Below are 20154 nucleotides of genomic sequence, written 5' to 3'. Positions count from 1 at the left end.
CCACTTATACAGTACAAAGATACCAATAAAGTAAGAGTAGAACTTTGATCTGTAAGCCTTGGACAATTACCCTGTTGAAAACACACGTGAATGAAGCAGTTATAGCAGCTTGTCATGTGTTTAATGAAGCGTCTGTGTGCATCAGCACTTCTCTACTCTTTATCTCTTTCTCCTCTTTATCTTTATTTTTCCTTATGACAACAGTATCAAGATGAGAAACATTGACACCAAAGAGAGTCACATCTGATGTGCAAAACATAAAACGTAATTCAGACACTTTTAGAGTATATTTGAGCAGCAGTTTTGGATCTCGATGACCACACACACACAAAAAAAGCCTCTAAACATAATGATTATGGTGAATATAGGAAACAAAAACAAGAAAATAAATTTATTTAGCCGAGTTTAACCACTTCTCTGTCTTTTTTCTTTTCTTTTTCAACCTTTCTTGACAATATGCACCATATTTATGTGTATTTACCTTTCAGCTTCACTTTATTTTGATTGGTCCCTTTTACATATTCTGTTGGCTCATATGATGTTGCATGTACATACAGTAATAATAGACAGGCTAGTGATAGTGGTTGACCTTTACTGGTAGACTTACACTCACTGGTCACTTTATTAGGTAAATTTATAGTACCAGGTTGGAACCCCTTTTGCCTTCAGAACTGCCTTAATCCTTTGTAACATAGATTCATAAAGACACTGGAATTATTTTTTAGAGATTTTAGTATATATTGACATGATAGCATCAAACAGTTGCTGCAGATTTGTCGGCTGCACATCCATGATGAGTATCTCGCATTCCACCACAACAAAAAGGTGCTCTTTTTTTCAGAACTGCCTTAATCCTTTCAAGACATAGATTCAACAAAATACTGGAAATATTTCTGAGAGATATTAGTCCATATTGACATTATAGCATAATGCAGTTGCTGCAGATTTGTCGACTGCGCATCTCCCGTTCCACCACATCCCGTCAAAGGTGCTCTATTGGAATGAGATTTGGTGACGAAGATCATTTGAATACAGTGAACTCATTTTCATGTTCAAGAAACCAGTCTGAGATGATTTATGCTTTATGACATGGCACATTGTCCTGCTGGAAGTAGCCATTAGAAGATGAGTGCACTGTGGCCATAAAGGGACGGACATGGTCAGCAACAATACTCAGGCTGTGGCATTGACATAATGCTCAGTTGGTACTAAAGGGCCCAAAGTGTGCCAAGAAAATATCCCCCACATCATAACACCACCAGTAGCCTGAACCTTTAATACAAGCTAGGATGAATCCATGCTTTCATGTTGTTGATGCCAAATTCTGACCCAACCATCCGTATGTTGCAGCAGAAATGGAGACTCATTAGACCAGGCAACGTTTTTTCAATCCTCAATTGTCCAATTTTGGTGAACCTGTGTAAATTGTAGCCTCAGTTTCCTGTTTTCAGCTGAGAGGAGTGGCACCCGGTGTGGTCTTCTGCTGCTGTAGCCCCTCTTCCTCAAGGTTCAACATGTTGTGCATTCAGAGATGCTCATCTGCATACCTCGGTTGTAACGAGAGGGTTTTTAAGTTACTGTTGCCTATTTGAGTTACTGTTCTATCAGCTCGATCCAGTCTATTTTTTTATTAACCACTCTCTATAAACCAGGAAATTTGCGCTTACAGCAGTTGGACAAGTGTACCTAATAAAGTGTCCGTAAATGTAAGTTATTTGTGGTCAGTAGATTTGTCTGTTGGGAAATCATCACTATAATAAGATAGCCGGCAGTCTACCAATATTGCAATGACCTGTAGTTGGCATGTAGGTGCAGTGTTATTGTCAACAGAATGTTCAAAACAGACCATAATAGTGTTTTCTTATTTGCATATTTGAACCCAATAATTGACAGTTGGGACAGTTAACACTAAAATTAAAATTTACACAAATTAATTTTTTTTACTGTTTTTCCCCTTCATGTGGTTTCAATACTTTATGAGTGTCTTTATTATGTAACACAAAATTTATATATTTTGAAAATGTTAGCAACCAGTAAACACTCTATAGTAAATATCTTCCATTTTGACTTCCAGGCACAAGTGGCCTACTATAATTCAATGGTTACTGGTTTTAACATTTTTTTAAAATAACTTTTTTTTCTTTTCCAACAGAAAAAATAGGAAACTCAAACAAGTCTGTGACAAGTGAACGGTGTGTAAATGATGACAGAGTTTTTGTTTAAAGCACAAAAGTTCATGTGTAAATTAACTAATGTGTATTTGATCAGTAAACTCATAATAAAAGATGGGAGGTGTAGAGTTAATATGTTTACTGCAGGACAAGACACTGGGATGAGGATAGCCTTAGTACTCAAATATAGATAGTCATATCATATCAATGAGATTTCAGATAAGATTAGCACATTATCTCACATTTACATTTTTAAGTGAACACTGAACACTGAAAACTACAAAGTTCATGCATGCAGGTGAATAATTTCAGAAAGCAATTTGGCAATTGACGACTTTATTAAAATGTTTCAAAAGTAGCAGAATATCTAAAACACTGTTTCAGTAGCACAGTTTTACTTCCATCATTAACATATTTAAGATGTTCTCCACAATCCACACAGCTCTTCAGACTTTAAAGTGACACCTGTTTAGAGAAATACAATAGTAATGAATCAAAATGAATTCTCTCAAACATTTTGTCAAATATAATACTGTGTGTAATTTAACTAATGATAACATCCAAATTAAGCCCTGATAAAAAGGAGGGTAAAGGGATAGTTCACCCACAAACAAAACGTTTACACATTATTTACTCACCTTCACTTGTTTCAAATATGTTTTGAGTTATTTTTTTTTCTGTTGACATTTTGAAGAAAGATTAATAGGGATTAAATAGTAAGAATGTTTGGTTTGGAGTGATCAATCGTTTCAATCTGATAACTATTAAAAAAATAATAGTTGTGTATTTTAATGTTGTATTTACTCTAAATCAGCCAACTTACAGTCTTTTTTTCCTCAAACCTTTGGGGCAGTCGGAACCTCACTCTTTATCAGGCTTGTTAAGTCTTTAAAGAGACACACACAATCAAACAATTAGACAACATCTCCAATAGTGTCTGGCTGCAGACTTGCACATGCACTCTCAGACACATGCGCTCACTGTGTGGGCTAGGGTTAGGGGCGGGGTTAATATAGTGTGTAGCATACCTTCAAAGTCAACAAAGATGATGAGGTCATCATTTTTCAGGTAATTTCGTCTGTGTAAATCGTAGTGCTTTATGAAAGTATTCCATCCCTTTGATGGTCCTCGCCAAAATCCATCGCTTGGGTCAAGGGTCCCAACCTTTTTTGGATTGTCCCACAATAGTTGTTCTCCATTTCCTAGAAAACATTAATGTAAAGATGAAAATTTCAATCTTTATCAAGGGCATAACCGTCACAGACATTGACAAGGACAGGTCCCCCTTAATTAGTAATGCCTCCCCCCTCCTCTAATATTTCTAATTGTTCTAATTCTAATCAACTTAGTGTATAACTGCAGTTCAACACAGTATATGCATGACCCTGCACTGTCCACCGTATACTCAGAGCCTTAACTCTTCTTGATTTTGAATGTAATTTATTATTGTGTGTATTTTGTAAAGCTGCTTTGCAATGATCATTATTGTGAAAAGCTCTTTACAAATAAACTCAAATTGATTTGCACTTATTTATTATGCATCACTTAAAAGTCACGTTTAAAGTGCTCATTAATGTTAAAATAATTGATCAAATTAAGTTTAATTTAAACAATTTAAAAATGCAAAGCACAAATTCCAGTGCAAAAGCTCTGCATGTGAAATTTTGTCAGACGATGCAGCGAAAAGGGGAAGGAAAAAAAACAAGATGATGCAACATTTATTTACGAACAATTGCTCCATATTTAAAATGTATTTACATAGAGGCCATGTTTGATCTCCTTTTGGTCTCACACATTCACATAATGTGAATATAAAGGTCAGAGAAACACAAGGTCACACAAGCTTGTGTTAAAATGAATATAGCAAGAATTCATGATATAAACGTTAAACATCAAGTAATGCAAAAAAGATTTTGTTTAAGCTATCCTAAAATGTATAAATTCAATCAAATTGTAATTATTGCAATCAATTTAATATAATTGCTTCCAACTAAAATTAGATCTAACATTTCCTTCACCATTCTATTTCATTTTGGTTTCTAAAACAAGTTGATTTTCCCCCATTGTTTCCCCAAACATGGTTATGGCCTCAAATACCTTTGCTCAGGTCAGTGGTGAGGCTACGAGCAGAAGACATCCTCAACCTAATATCCGGATCTTGGTCCATCACCACTATAGTGGCCTGGCGGTTCACAGCAGGCCACTGCATCACAATGTCATTGTCACCACTGATCAAATGGAAGTACAGACCAGTGTAGTTACCAGCATAATCAGAGTAGCCAGACAGTGGAATCACTTGAATCCCAAAACCATAACCCTCAGGGCTGTAGAAACGAGGGCTGTTCAGCACAGTGCTGTAGTCTGCCTTTTCAAGGATACTGGAGAAGTTTTGGATGCGCCAGACAGCTGCTGGACAGTGTGTCTCTGTTAGGCTGATGTCATCTATGAATATACCTCCTCCAGAGCTGCTCGAATCACCTTTCACTGCTTGGAATGCATAGCGGAATTTTGCCCCAACTTGCATCGGCACATGGGCAATCTTCCATGTTTTGTCTTCATCAGCTGGGTAAGAAAGGCACTTTATCACCACATTCATTTTACCTTAAACGATGGTTGCAACACAGGCTCATTCTGAAAACATAGCCCTTTAAACATTTTGAGATAGGGAATTATGTAGCCAGAAGTACAGTACGTATAGCTGCATTTTATTTTTTAAACGAACACTACAGGGCGGTGTGACGCTGTTTCTTTTCGCGCTTATCAGCTGTCCGCTTACCTCCGTATGAACGGCTTTTCTGCTGTTATCAGTTTGTCAAGTTAGCTCACAATGTACGTTGGAGGACTTGAGACGCAGAGAAAAGTTGACCACGATGATGGTGTTTAAGTACGGCGAAGAACGGTTCCAGAAAGCGGAAAAGATAAAAACAGAATCCAAAAAATAAAATAAACAAATAAATAACAGGGTGAGAATGTGGTTAAATCTGAAAACATGGTAAATTTCAGGTGAGAGCTTTTCTTTTTCTGGATTGCTTTTGAAAACTGTCAGTTGTGTTTAGGGAAGTGGGTGGCGGGTCAATCGGTGCTTTTGAAAACACTATTGGTTGGGTTTTGGAAAAGAGGGAGGGTGGGTCAGTCAATCGTTTAGTCAGTCAGCCATTCAGTCAGTCAGTCAAAAGCGGCCTCTGGTGGATTTACGTGAGAACAGCAAGGGGCGAATGGCACTCTTTTAAGACATTTAAGACCTGAAAAAGCGTACACAGTGGCCTCTGGTGGATTCGCGAAAACAAAAACTGCTAAAAAACATAGCACCTGGTGGACGTATTTGACGCTCTCCAGAAATGTATTAGCGGTACGTTTTCAGAATGAGTCTGGGTTGGATTATGTACATACTGTTGACTTCAAAAACCTCTATGCTCTATGCAAATGAGAGTATTAGACTATCTGCTTAATATCTGCTAACACTTTATTTTGATGGCCAACAGGCTTTTTACTATAAGTAACTTTTTAAGTACATGTCAGCTTAATCTATAGCAGTAAATAAAGAGAGAATTTCATTATTACAGTAGTATTCAAAGTAAATAAAGAAAGAATCTTTATTTTTAACAGTGTAGGCTTCTAGTATAGTTCACAAAGAAAATAATTACCCCAGATTGTTTGCAGTTTCTTTAATTTACGCACTTCTCCTGTTCCATCATCCATTCTGGCCCAAACCACTAGCCTGTCCTTTGCACTCCCCGTCATTTTGTAGAAAAACTGTAGGCACTGCAGCTTCCTTTTTGGATATAGGATGCGGGACTCGATTAGAGCAGATCTCTCTGCCTGTCCACTGGACGTGTCAAAGTGCATAGTATATCCTAAATCTGAAATCACAAGCCAAAATGTTTGTTTAATTTAATCATACTGCATCTCCTCTGAAAAAATGTGTATTGCAGGCCTTTTTGTCACCTCTGCATTGTCCGCTGAGAGTATGATCCTCAGAGCTCTTAAGATGGACCCAATCGCCATCATCAGTCGAACTCTGTACCATCCCACAGATGTTGATCTTTTCAAAAGCACACTGGTCCAGCAGGGTAAGAGAAGAGGCTGTGGAAGAGCAGACCACTTCTAGGTTACATACGAGCTAACATGTTAATTCATTTATCTTATTGTGTATTATTAACCTACAGCAGTTGTACATTCGATTCAGTCTGACAATATCCATCTCACTGAAGTCCAGGTATTGTCCGATGATTTTGTAGAACTCTGGGATGTTGGTTGTAATAGTAGGAATAGCGGGGTCTTTGTTGAAAGCAAATGGACGATAATGCATAACAGACTCGTAGTCATATGGTGTGTTTAGGTCTGTGACAAAACTGTCATCATATTTGTTAAAATTATGCTCCAAGCCTGGAAAAGAAAAGGAAGCATTATGTGAGATTGTATAGACATGATGAAACAAAATTATAACAGAGTGTTCTTAAAGATCACATGAAGTGTTTTGAAATGTAACTCTTTGTTGAATGCAGGGCCGGCGCGTCCATAGAGTTGACCTAGACGACCTCCTAGGGCGGCAGCCTACCCTCACCACCCGCACCCTCAGTTATATCCGCGTCTAGGGCGCCAGAATAGAGAGGGCAGCGTCCGCGACACAACCCTCACCACCTGCGCCCTCATTTATAACCCCACCTCACCCCCCACTTTTACTTTAGGGTTAAGGGTGGCATGACTGTCGTTTGGCTAGAGCGGCAGTTCAGCTTGCTCAGGCCCTGGTTAAATGACTGATAAAAATTTAGCTGAAACATGAAGACAGAGCAAGACATAGAGTAGCTTCTCCCTCTTTAAAAAAATAGCCTATAGCACTTAGTTTTTATTACAGCTCTGGCAGTGAGAGTTTTTAAGCTCAAATACATAAGGCATCAGTGTCCAAACTCGGTTCAGGAGGGCCAGTGTCCTGCTGAGTTTAACTCCAACTTGCCTCAACACACCTGCAGGAAGTTTCTAGTATATTTAGTAAAAGCTGAATTAGCTGGTTTGGCATTTAGGACACCAGCCCTCCAGGACTGAGTTTGGACACCCCTGGCATAAGGCATCCTGAAGGAGGCGGGACATGTCAGATACTCAAGAGCATTTGATTGGTCTGAAGATTTGATTTGAGAAACTGAAGTATAAGGTGATACCAAAAAAATGTGTATCTATACATATCCTTAAAACAAACCTACTGATACTAACATCTAAAAAAACTCGCTGGGACTTTAACCTACACACAAATGATGAAAAACAACTGAACTAACCTTCAATAACCTGATCAAGCCAGATCTTCACATAGTCATCTCGGTCCTGGCGAGACTGCATGTGATAAAAGCCCAAGGCGTGCAGCAGTTCATGCTCAATCACAGCCTTATGATCACAGCCGGGCCCCAGAGAAAGAACCTGTCCGTTCTGTTGATCTCCAACAAAAGACCAACACCTACGACAATTTTGATGCTTAGTTAGTGTAATGTTTATTATACAATAGATGTTGTATTAGGGCTCATGCAGGTGCTGAAAAAATGCAGGTTGCTTTCATAATAACTAATTAATTCGTTTGTTAATTTTCTTTTTGGCTAAGTCCCTTTATTAATCTGTTGTCGCCATAGCAGAATGAACTGCCAACTTATACAGCTATTGGTGGGAAACCGAAGCACCCGGAGGAAACCCAGGCGAACACGGTGAGAACATGCAAACTCCACACAGAAATGCCAACTGACCCGCAGCCAGGGCTCGAACAAGCGACCTTCTTGCTGGGAGGCGATTGTGCTACCCACTGCGCCACCGTGCTGCCCTTCATAAAAATCCATCTTACTAAATGAATAATAATAAATAACTAATTCAATAAAATAAAATCATTTTGGTTTTGTATAAAATGAGAACTCTGGAGTCTGTGCTGTAGCATAGCGTGATCTGCCTGTCTTTTTTAATCTGTGCCCTTTGATTAAGCAGTGATAAAAGACAAAATCCATGGCAAATATGCCCTAAAAATATATTAAATCTAAAGTGAAGATGAAAGATTACACATTTAAAATGTGAGTAAATGATTTAAGAATTTTTGAATACTATACTATATAGAAAACTTTATAAAAAACAAATAGCATTTGATAAAATGGGATGAAGTATTTATGTAAATATGTCATTTGCCACACTTGTAAAATCCTGGAAATGTTGAGATGGGTCTGGATGCAGACCTGGTGCAGTGCAATCTGAGCTGCATCCAATGCTTTTTATTGGGCTTACCTCCACCCCTAACCCTACCCATCACAGTGACAAAAGTCGCTCAATTTGAGTGCATTGTGTCTGACATTGCATCGATGAGTGATGTAATCTCAGCTTGCATCATAAAGGTTGCAGCCAGATACCATTGGAAAAGTTTGAAGGGGAACCTGTAAATTGCTTAAAATGTGCTTAAATAACAAAGGGTGAGATGTATTTTGTTTTATTAAAAACCAATATGATATAAAATAATCAAGTATACAACAAAAAAGTTAGGTAAATAGTCTAAAAGTAATGCAGTATAATAATTAGATTGTGTTATTCAAATTGTGTAATGTGCACTGTAAAAAAATCTGTTATTCTATGTTTTTTTAAATAAAATGTAAAATAGCGGAAGTTAAATGGCAGAAACTTCCTTAAATTAAAATTTCCAGTGAATTTCTGTCATTTAACGACTGTTATTTTACGGTAAATTTCAGTAATTTACCCACCCCAGCTGCCGGAAAAAAAAACAAAAACGTAAAATAACTGATTATTTTTTTTACGTTTGACACATTACTAAATACGGTTAATACATACAATTGCAATTATGTAACAAAAAATGTGATATATGTTTGACTGCACAAACCCATCTCCTTTCTCAAATTTGATGTATGTCTTCTCTCCCTCATAGGGTTTGAAATCAACACATGACTTTAGACGGTACACTTCAAATGCCTGATAGATTGCACCTTTTGCGTTAAGGTCTGTGTAAAAGAGCAATAATGTATTCATGATTAAAAGCGTTACTGTAAAACACAAGTTTATCATTTTAGCTTTCTGCTTGATTTGGTAAACATTTGAAAATGTCATACCCAGACTGTCAGACAGAATGTAAGGAATAGGGAACTTCCATCTGTATGTTGTGTTGATAAGACCAATTCGACCTGACTGTAAAGACAAATACATTACATACAGGTTAAAAAAATTGTACAAATATAGCAAATGTAAAAAAAAAATCTAATTATTAGACAGTCTGTGCACTTACAGGTAAGGCTATGTCTCCCTCAATCAGCCGGGTTTTTGCTCCTGATATATAAATTATACAAGATTTATTTGGTTTAGTGATAATGAATTTGTTTAATGTTTTGTAAATTAACCCAAAATCAAAGTTTACTTTGAAAAAACAGCAGGATTAAAATGAGCATTGATGTCATTGTAATATAATACAAAAACTGCACATTACTCATTAGCACACTTCACATTACCAAGATTGATGAAAGGGTTAAAATTGGGTTCATCTTCAACCTCTGCAGAGTAAATAGTGTTATATTTAGATAAAGCCAACAAAATGTTTATTAATTACAGTAAATCATTTAAATTATTCATCTTACCATGAGCACGACTTGAAAGTGGAACCTGAAAGTCATTGTAGGAATATTATAAATTTCAAAGCATTAAGAGACAGCACTGCACAATACCAGAACAATTCCATACACTATATTTGTACAGAAGCCTGTAGAAATGTAGAGTAAATTATGAATAGAGAAAATCATTCACTCACAGCATGAAGTACTGCAGCCAGCACTGCGAAGATGAGCAGTCTCTGTAAAAGCATACTGTCAATATGAGAGGTACAAAATATTGTCATCGCTTTAATGATATAAAGAGAACTTTAGCCTTTGAACATGTTTATTGCAGCATGACTTTGAAGTGTCCCACCACTGACAGCATAGTTTTAATACAACTCAAAGGACACGTGTCTCCCATAAGAGTGTTCATAAATGATGTGCAGTTACATGCAGAGAGTAAATAGTTTATGCAACTCAGAGCAGCCCGATTTTTAATAAATCTTTTAAGTACACAAAAAAAAAATGATGTCTGCAAAATTGTAAAAACAATTTATATGGGTTAAATTTAAACAAACAAATTACATTTAGTAATGTTCAACTTAGTTTGACAGTTTAAAATCAACCAAAATAAATTGTTTACAATCTCTTAACTTAAAAAAAAATTGTAAATCCAAGGCAAGGAATAATCTTTGAATTTTTTTTCAAAGATAAGGCTATTAAAGTACAGCAAACATGCATTGTTTATTAGAGAAGTCAATATAGTAGTAGCTATATGAATACTGGCATACTATAGAGACAATATTGTTAAAGTTATTAAATCATGTATTTTGAGTTTCTTTCTTCTGCTGAACACAAAAAAACAGATATGTTGAGGAATGCTGGAAACCAGTAGTCATTTGTGTTTATTCCTATGGATATCAATAACTCGTTTTACACAGTAATGCAGGTAAATTGTCTTAGAAATACCCGAACAGAACCACTTTAGCTGTAAATTAAAAAATGCTCTATTCAAACACAGCACAACTTTCAGCAATGTACTTGTAATGTTACAACTTCTTGTTCTGGAAACTCTGAAAACATTTTACTGCATTTAGAAAATGCTATTCATACAAGATAGCCTTGTGGCAATTTAATAGAATTTTTCCTACACTGTCAAAAAAAAAAAAAAAAAAAAGGCTGAAAGGGGCTAATGGCTATGGGTTTCCAATAAATATCTTATTTTTATCTATCTATCTATCTATCTATCTATCTATCTATCTATCTATCTATCTATCTATCTATCTATCTATCTATCTATCTATCTATCTATCTATCTATCTATCTATCTATCTATCTATCTATCTATCTATCTATCTATCTTCATACAATTCATGACAGAACGTATCCTTGATCACTGTCAGCTTTTCCTCCATCAAATGATGTCACTTTAAAGTCATAGCCTTAAGCCCCGGTCAGATCACATGATTTTTATTGTCGATTACGAAAGTCACTATGTCACATTATGCGATTTTTGTCCTGATAAAATTTTGACTTGTTGTAGGTAACAAATGTGCCAGACTACACGTTCCTTCACAATCAGTCATCCCGTGATGTCTACGATGAACACTATTTCCCAAAGCTGTCACAATGTTGCTATATTTCTTGTCTTAATTTCTTATGTCAATCTTAATAAACACTCATGTTTGCTGAAAACTAGGCTATACATTATTTAAGAGCGTTTGTTATGACATTGATAGATTAAAACGTTTATTTCCTTTTTTTCATTTATTAATTTTCTATTACGCTTAGAACCTTTACTAATCCGGGGTCGCCACAGCGGAATGAACTACCAACTTATCCAGCATGTTTTACGCAGTGGATGCCCTACCAGCTGCACCCCATTACTGGGAAACACCCATACACACTCATTCACTACGGACAATTTAGCTTACCTATACCACGTCTTTGGACTTGTGAGTGAATCCAGATCACAGGAAGACGGGGGAGAACATGCAAACTCCACACAGAAATGCCAACTGACCCAGCCAAGGCTCGAACCAGCAACCTTCTTGCTGTGAACCCACAGGGCCACTGTGATGCCCTATTTCCTTATTAATATTAAGATTTCCTTTTAAATCTAAATGTATACACTTTATCTACTGTATTTATGTTTTTATTTAAGGGACAGATAATGTACGTTTCTGGTAGAATGTCCCTTATGAGTTGTGTGAATGACTTTAGATTGAGCACACTGAGTCTCTTAAATATGCTGTTTGTTTGCTCATTGACTTCCATTCTATAAATAACTTCCATTAAGTTAAAAAAATCTTTATAAAATAAGAAACAAAACATTGAGGCATAAATATGCGATTCAGTTATTACTAAATTAAATGTTTCACCAATACGAATCACTTTCATACGAATCTTGACTTTTGAACAGAACTGGACTGGGGGTGTTGTTCAACATGTGCTGCGTCACACCCCGTGCTCAAATGTTATTGGTTTGTGTTACTGTCCGTCTTATAAACCAGGAACGCGGACTGTCACTTTAAGTACGAAGTGTTCTTTCAACGAATCGTTCACTAAAAAGATTTGTTCAAACACACTTCGAAAAACCGATCCAAAATCAGCAGGGATATGTGACTCAATGCACACACACATGAGTCGAGTCATGGTCAGGATGAGGCTCCGCCTGCTCACTGTGGACTTCAGCTGAGGCTCAATGGATCGCTGTTAACGTCGATGTGTTCTGTCGGCAGACTTGTACAGCTGACTCTGGTCAAGAGGGTATATGAATGGTCAAAGTCAACGTCAGGTAAGTCATTACAAGTCCATTTTAAAAGCCGTTTGACGACTGTGATAACAGTGGCTAACATGCTAACAGTAAACAAACTCATGCCAGTGTTATCGTTGTTGTGACAGACAGCCACTTCCTATCACGTCACTCACTCATTTTCATAAAGTTTTTGAATACTTTTTTAAAAAGTCTGACTATAGTTTGAACTGCTTTTTATTATGTAAGCTAGTGTGAGTGATAGAGGTAAAGGTTTTATATTCACACATTCGTTTATTTAGAAGTCTCTATATTGTTTACCATGTTACTTTGAATATTCCAGTTGTTCTCAAACTGTGGTACATGTACCACTAGTGGTAACGTTACGTGGGCTTCCTTCTAGTGGTACGCGGATAAATCAAAAATGTCATATGTACATTATGCTACATATATTTAAATAAATTATCAAAAAAATGTATATATGAATATGATGACATAACGCCTATATTTATTTCTATTCATTTCTATATAAATATATATTTATATGTTTCCAGGTGCTGATAAACATGGAGTTTTTTTTTTTACTTTTTAATAACAGTAACCTATCATTTTTAACTTTTAAAAGGACATTTTAATTTAAATGTTCTTAAAATTAGGAACTAATATTTCTCGTTTTTGAACTGTACAGAGCTTTAGCTGCTTTACTGGACCTAATACACTACTGTACTTCAATACTAATCTTTATGGTTGTACTTGCAAGGACAATTTTTTTCTGAGGGTTTACTTGATGAAAAACGTTTGAGAACCACAGGAATATTCGATCTTTAGCATACAAGTATGACTTCAAAACAACATTAACACAATCTGATTAACTGTGAACAGTGTTGTATTTTGATAGTCACTGTGTGCGTATATGATTTCCCTATTTAGAATTTGCAAAGAATGCTTTTCTGAAATTATGTTTTTAAGGAGAATGTTTGAATATCCGAATATAAAACCAGCTTTACCTCTATGTGTGAGTGGGAGTTGCGAGTACACCAACAAGCACATTATTCTCACGAGATGAGAACTTCTTTGATTGACAGTTTCTATATGACTAACGGACCAAATTGTGGTTCTTGGAAAACACTGAAAGAGCCGTTGTCAACAGTCAGCAGACTTGTCATGACTTGTCATGCTGTAACAATGTGATGTCTTTTTAGGTTTACAGTTTATTCCTAAGAAGTGGAATTGGTTCTGTGTTATCGCAATGGGGAACTCAAGCGGGCACAACAACACTATGACTATCCCACCAGGAAAAGGACCCCATCAAGTGGGATGCACAGACCTGATGGTGGGCCACACAGTCCAGGTAAGTGTGTACACGTATTACTTGAACTTCAGTTGTCTGTGTGCCATCAGCGGATTTAAAGATATGTTTCTGTTTCTTCAAGGGTACGTTCATGAGAATCTACTATCCATGCCAAGCATCCGAGCATCCTCATCTGCCTGATTGGGTCCCGTGTAGGGAGTATTTTAATGGCCTTGCAGACTTTATGAAGATTAACAGAGCACTGAGTGAACGTATTTTCAACTACCTCTTTGGTAAGCATTTTTTCTCTTCATTCTGCCTGAGGCTTTTTGAAAAAGTCACTGTTGTGCCACTTCCTCGATGCTTTGAGATGTGGTTAAAAACATGGGTTGCTACTGTCATCATGTGATGATCAGTTGTTTTCTTCTTTCATTTTAGGGTCATGTAAAATCCCAGCAGCCTGGAATGCGTCATTTAAACCGGATGGGAAATATCCTGTTATAATTTTTTCCCATGGACTGGGCGCTTTCAGGTGTGTGTGATTTTTAAGATTGGTCTGCAGACATAATCTCAGTTCTTTGATGCAGCCTCACTGTGTTTCTGTGTTGTATTTTCAGGACATTGTATTCTGCCATCTGTGTTGAACTGGCCTCACAGGGCTTCATTGTTGCTGCGGTGGAGCACAGGTGCTTGCTTTCAGAATTTATTAGCTGTAAAAGCTGTTTTGCTTTCAGTCTGAACAAGTATGTTGAGATAAGAGATGTCCGCCAGAACACAATTGCAGTTCAGAGACTCAACTTGGCCTGTGTCAATGAACGGTTTTGTATGTTGTAATAGTCAAAAGTGTGTGAAGAGTGTGCAAACAATAGTATAAACTAGGTCATCACATTCTTAACAGTGTTTACCAGTGGACTGACACATAACACAGGACTAACCACAGTGATGCACTGCCTTTCAGATTTTGAAAACTAGCTTTAAATATCTGTCATTTAGATATTTAATTTAGTGTTCATAAAACCTTAAATATCTTCACACGTTAGTTATAGGCAATTTGTGCTGAGCCTTGTGTATTTGTCTTTCATTGTAATAAATCTTTTTTTCATTTCAGGGATGAATCTTCGTCTGCAACATTTTATTTCAAAGAAAATGCTGAGCCAGGAACAAAAAGACATATGTCATCTGACATCTCTAAACCTGTGTCTGATAATCTTGAAGAGGTTTGGATGTACTACAGACCATTGAAGACGGGCGAGAATGAGTTTCCCCTGAGAAACAAACAAGTGAGAGCATCTCATTTCTTAACTGGTATCCAACACACAGGCTCAGTTTACACCTGGTATTAATGTGTGTTTTTGTTAATCTGATCACATGTGGATGGTGCTAAATACAAGTGTATATGGGTGTCTGAAATGTCTTGAGCTTGTACACTTTCATTCACATCCAGATGCCATTGAAACCACTTTTGATTGAATTAATTTTGTAGCGTAAAAACTCATGTATTGAAATGCACTCAAAAAGCTACAAAAGTTAGGGGATTACATACATTAGGGAATGTGTTGGTAAATTATGTTAGCCAGGGCGATTTAAAATTTTGCCTTATAAAATCATCTTGGATCCTAACACAAACCAACGGCTTTTGGCATGGTTTTGCAACCATTTTATGCGCTGCATTATGTAAGTTGAAAGGCTTATTTTGCAATCTCAGATCAAACGATCAGAAAATGACCATACATTCACCAGCCTTCTTTTAATGCAATCAGAAAAGTGGTTGAAAGTGGATTAAAACACTGATGTCTCACTCATCGGCCGCTTAAAAGATTTAAGAAGATCTGGCAGATCCTGGATCTGTTCATCTTGAAAACTGATCTCTGGCTAATTTGGTTCTTCAAACAAGTTGGCGAATCAGATTAAAATGTCTGGATGAACTGATCTGAGACCGCTGCATGTGCTATGAAGGACAGATCGATCCTCGAAATCATGATCAGCAATCCAACGATTGGCTGATGGCACAGCAGTGTAATGACATCATCTGATTAATATTCAATTATCCATGTGAGCAAAATCACAGTGAACTGTTTGTTAAATATGATACCCAAGTCGACACCAATAGCCTAGTGGTTAAGAGCACTGACATATGGCATTAAAGTGCTCACGGTGAACTGAGTTTGCTTCCAGGCCGAGGTCCTTTGCCGATCTATCCCCTCTTTCTGCTCCCAATGCTTTCCTGTCTGTCCTTCACTGTCCTATCACATTAAAGGTGAAAAAACACTAAAAAATAATTATACTTTTTTAAAATTTTGAGTATGATACACAATAACTTTCCACATGTGTGGGCTGCATGCTTTACAAATTTTATTTAGCAATTTATTTTGTATTCTATTTAGAGTGGATTTTTTTTATTATAGTAGGCCTATTTAAGTTTCTTAATCAGCGTAAGGATACTTAAAGTATTTTTGCATAAAAAAAAGCATTTTGATATTGGTAAAGATGTCTGAAACTTTTGTGAAGCATCAAATCACCTGCACATCTGCTGTCAAAACGAGTGAATGACTGCATAAATTATTATTCCTTAAAAAAAAAAAGAATGACTATATTGGGCATGTCTATTTTCCATACACAAATTGTACTAAAGCAGGGTCGGTACTCTAAAAAAAATCCAAACGTTTATATCTAAAACCTGTAGGTTACTACATATATAAACGATAGGTTACTACCGTAAGAAAATATCATCATTTGGTATATATTTTCATTACTATCGGAAGTGTTTTAAAGAACAAAACAATCCTGGATCATGTCAAATCTTAAATAACCAAATGCAGTTAATTGAGTAATCCATGAGTGAAGCACGAAAAGGTGTTGTGTGTACATTTTTGAATTTCTAAAGTACAGAAATCATATTATGTTCATAGTTATTTAAGAAACATGCTATGTGAGCATGCTTGATCATCTGAAAAACAACACTCAATTCAGTTATTCTTCTTTGAAAATGTGGGTTGTGTGTCGGAAAGTCTTTGTTTTGGTCTGTATAACTTCACACACTGCCAGTTTACCCAATTATACTTCAGCACCCTGGGTTGCCTTGGTTTAAAATAGCATGTTTCATTTCAGGCCCAAAGGCTCCCTTGGTGTATGCAGTCAAGTAGCAGCCTAATACACGAGAGGCAAATTCTTGAGGTGTTTTTCAATATGCAAGCAATACAAATGTGACAAACTAAACATTAGCTGATCAGCTTAATGAGCTAATAGTTAATATTGATGCTTTCAGTAGTTTTGCATGAAATGCCTATGAATAATCACAATGCATTTATGTATTTACTATGAGGCTATCTGTACACAACAATGATGTACTAAAAAGCGTTATGTAATGGTTTGTGGTACAACCAATCCTCGTTCACACACATATACATGGCAGTAGCTGACAGAAAGTTTGAAAGTTGATGCTACTTAAAACACTATGAGCCAGCACTCATATGATCCTGTAGTCTGTGCATGACATCACTAGTTTCATAAAATCTTAAAAGTGTTTTCAGATATTTACTTTTTGAAGGCCATTTTTATGCTGTTTAGTAAAATGAACTGTGCATTGTTTTTATTTTTTGAATAACTTCTAGAAGCACCATTAAATAAGCTGTGTTATTCTGTGCAAATAAATTGGATTTTCTTTGTTTCAGGTAAAGCAGAGAGCAGATGAATGCATCAGAGCTTTGGATATTCTCTTTGACATCCATTCAGGAAAGTCTGTGGAAAACGTCTTGCAGTCCAACTTTGATCTGTCAACAATGGAGGTGAATATTACAAAATAAACTACTGTTTTATCATATACTGCAATATTTTGTTGTAGTGTTGTGAAGAAGTGATAATGAGCTTTTTTCCATTTTAGAATTCCATGGATTTGTGTAGAATAGCGGTTATGGGACATTCTTTCGGAGGCGCGACAGTGATTGAATGTTTGTGCAAGGAAGTCCGATTCAAGTACGTGTTGAGCTGACTAGCACTTGCAGTACATTTACATGACAGGCTGTTAATGCTAAATATGGGAATTATCTACCCACAAGATCTTGTATCACATACAAGATTTTGTGGGTAGATAATTGCCGTATTTATCAGGCTGTTTGTTTGAGCATCTCTGCTTTCAGTCTTTGTGGTTTGCTTCTGTTTTGTCCCTCACACTTTGATCGTTTCCTGTTTTGTTTTTTTGCCGCATTTGTATAGACCGCAGAAAAATTTGACATGCACTGTAATAGACGACTTGAAACATTAATGAAAACATCAGTGTTAAATTCAGATTTCAAATGAGTCCAGGAATTTTTTGTCCATTTTTAAAGCTTACAAAGATTAATTGCAAAACCTTATAAATTTCCTCTCATCAATGTTGCTTTTTAGGTGTGGTGTGGCACTGGACACCTGGATGTTTCCCTTGGATGAGGAGATCTTCCCTGGAGTGAAGCAGCCAATCTTTTTTATTAACTCTGAAAAATTTCAGTGGATTGGCAATATCATTCGCATGAAGAAGTTGGACTCTGCTATCTTTCCCAGAAAAATGATTACCATCAAGTCAGTTCCTATTATTATCATTTAAAAATGCTGTTCATTTAGTTTTGCTTGACACTTTTTGTTTTTTTCTGGCAGAGGTACAGTCCATCAGAGCTTTCCAGACTTCACATTTCTTACGGGAAACTGGATTGGACGGCTCATGAAGCTGAAAGGAGAGATTGATCCACACATTGCCTTGGATCTTTGTAACAAAGCAACTTTGGCTTTTCTTCAGAGGCACTTGTGTGAGTTCAGTATTAATTTGTATAAATATGCTCAGCAATTTTTCTCTACCTATGCAATCCCACTACCAATTAAATCCTTGTTTGTTAGTTAATGTATTAGTGTATAAAAGTATTAGTAATGTATTTATTAATCTTTGTTTATGTAATTTAATGTTAAATAATGTTAGTTCATGTTAGCTTACTGGTCATTAACAAGTGCAAATTTTGATTTGAATAATACATTAGTTAATGCTAGGGCTGCACAATATTGGAAAATATTGCGATATTTTAATTTTCGGCGATAAATATTGTGATATGAATAGTTTCACAAAATATTTTAAATAGCACTATTTGATGGTTTTCTAACAGTGTTCAGGTACAAAAATTTATCACAATGAAAAAAAAAAAAGTTTTTTTTTTCTAGTTTCTAGTCCAATTATCAAAATTTCTTAAAGCAAGTAAAATAGTATTTTTTACAGTCAGAAAAATAAGCAAAATGGGTTACGTGAGATTTTTTGCTTTGAAATGTAGATGTTTGGACTAGAAACAAGACAAGAAAAGACTTTTTTGTTTTGCATAAATCATATAAATACAGTGATTAAATACAATTCTGTGGCTTCTGGTCAACTCTTATTCTTAACCTTACATATCTTTGCGATGTAACTTCTGCGGAATTGCACATTGCGATATCAATGCAAAAACAATATATTGTAATTAATGCTGAACTATATACCAGGGGTGTCCACACTGTCCTGGAGAGTTTATTTCCAATCCTAATCAAACACACCTGAACCAGCTAATCAAGCTTTTATTAAGCTGCGGTTACACTAGAGTTTGATAATAAAAAATTCTGTCATGCGACGCTGTGAAAAGGGGCAGGAATAAACAAGATTATTAGGCATTAAAAAAAGCGAGCTATTGCTCCATGTTATACATTTCTGTCCAGAGAGGTCATGTTTTAATCCTCAGTTGGTCTCACGCAGTCAAGTGATGTGATTTCGCTGGTCAGAGTTCACCAAGCTTGAACTTTGCACCGCAGCGACCTGCGAAACTTAACGTGCAAATGAACGGAAGTCTAAGGGGAGAAAAGCCCAGTGTAACCGCAGCTTTAGATATACTAGAAACTTCATGGCAGGTGTTGTGGAAGCAAGTTGGAGCTAAACTCTCCAGGACACTGGCCCTCCAGGATGGAGTTTGGACACCCCCAAGTATATACAGTACAAACAAACATGTATTAAATCTTTATATAAAATCTGTATTATATTGCTCAAATATATACTTGCATGGATGCATTTATATATACATGGTAAACACAATTTATAAACTTATTTTGAATGTGTCTAGTCTAGGGCAGGGGTGTCCAAAGTCAGTCCTGGAGGGTCACTTATCCTGGCCTGTCAGCATGAAAAGTAAAATATAAAGCTGGAAAATATCATAACCATAACAGTAAAAATTTAAAAATTTACATTTTGATAAAAGGAAACTAAAATTTAAAGTGACAAATAAAAAATGTCTGGAACAGACCTTTTAAAATTCCATGACCTGTGGGAGCCCTGTTTACCAGCATTAATGTTCAATTATAGGATTGTAAAGAAGCTATTATCAACCTTAAATTTCTGAACGGTAG

At 36.3% G+C, this 20154-nt stretch overlaps 2 protein-coding genes across 8 annotated transcripts in view; one reads left to right on the top strand and one right to left on the bottom strand.

Moving 5' to 3' along the window:
* Positions 1-2490: 2490 nt before the first annotated feature.
* mep1a.1 (meprin A, alpha (PABA peptide hydrolase), tandem duplicate 1) lies at positions 2491-13555 on the bottom strand. 7 transcript variants are annotated; one of them, XR_012395492.1, is made up of 16 exons: positions 11659-12636; positions 9940-9981; positions 9770-9794; positions 9644-9685; positions 9424-9464; positions 9251-9326; positions 9025-9142; positions 7442-7617; positions 6336-6557; positions 6117-6254; positions 5816-6031; positions 4269-4733; positions 3200-3373; positions 2995-3057; positions 2810-2848; positions 2491-2636 (listed from the first exon to the last, which is right to left on the bottom strand). XR_012395492.1 is itself a non-coding variant. In XM_073932494.1 (15 exons), exons 2-14 carry the CDS (start codon positions 9991-9993, stop codon positions 3008-3010), a joined length of 1797 nt encoding a protein of 598 aa, XP_073788595.1. In that variant the 5' UTR covers position 9994; positions 13487-13555; the 3' UTR covers positions 2491-2636; positions 2995-3007.
* The window catches only part of pla2g7 (phospholipase A2, group VII (platelet-activating factor acetylhydrolase, plasma)), an 8767-nt gene continuing 853 nt past the window's right edge, over positions 12241-20154 (top strand). Inside the window, 10 exon segments of the mRNA NM_213189.2 lie at positions 12241-12521; positions 13682-13830; positions 13913-14063; positions 14209-14302; positions 14388-14456; positions 14879-15050; positions 17442-17555; positions 17651-17742; positions 18154-18324; positions 18400-18548. Coding sequence (NP_998354.2) covers positions 12449-12521; positions 13682-13830; positions 13913-14063; positions 14209-14302; positions 14388-14456; positions 14879-15050; positions 17442-17555; positions 17651-17742; positions 18154-18324; positions 18400-18548 — 1234 coding nt within the window. The 5' untranslated portion in view covers positions 12241-12448.

Source organism: Danio rerio, chromosome 20 (genome assembly GCF_049306965.1).
Source record: "Danio rerio strain Tuebingen ecotype United States chromosome 20, GRCz12tu, whole genome shotgun sequence".
Classification (NCBI taxonomy): Eukaryota; Metazoa; Chordata; class Actinopteri; order Cypriniformes; family Danionidae; genus Danio; species Danio rerio.
Note: the sequence above shows the minus strand (reverse complement) of the source record. Positions and strands in the feature narration are given on the sequence as shown.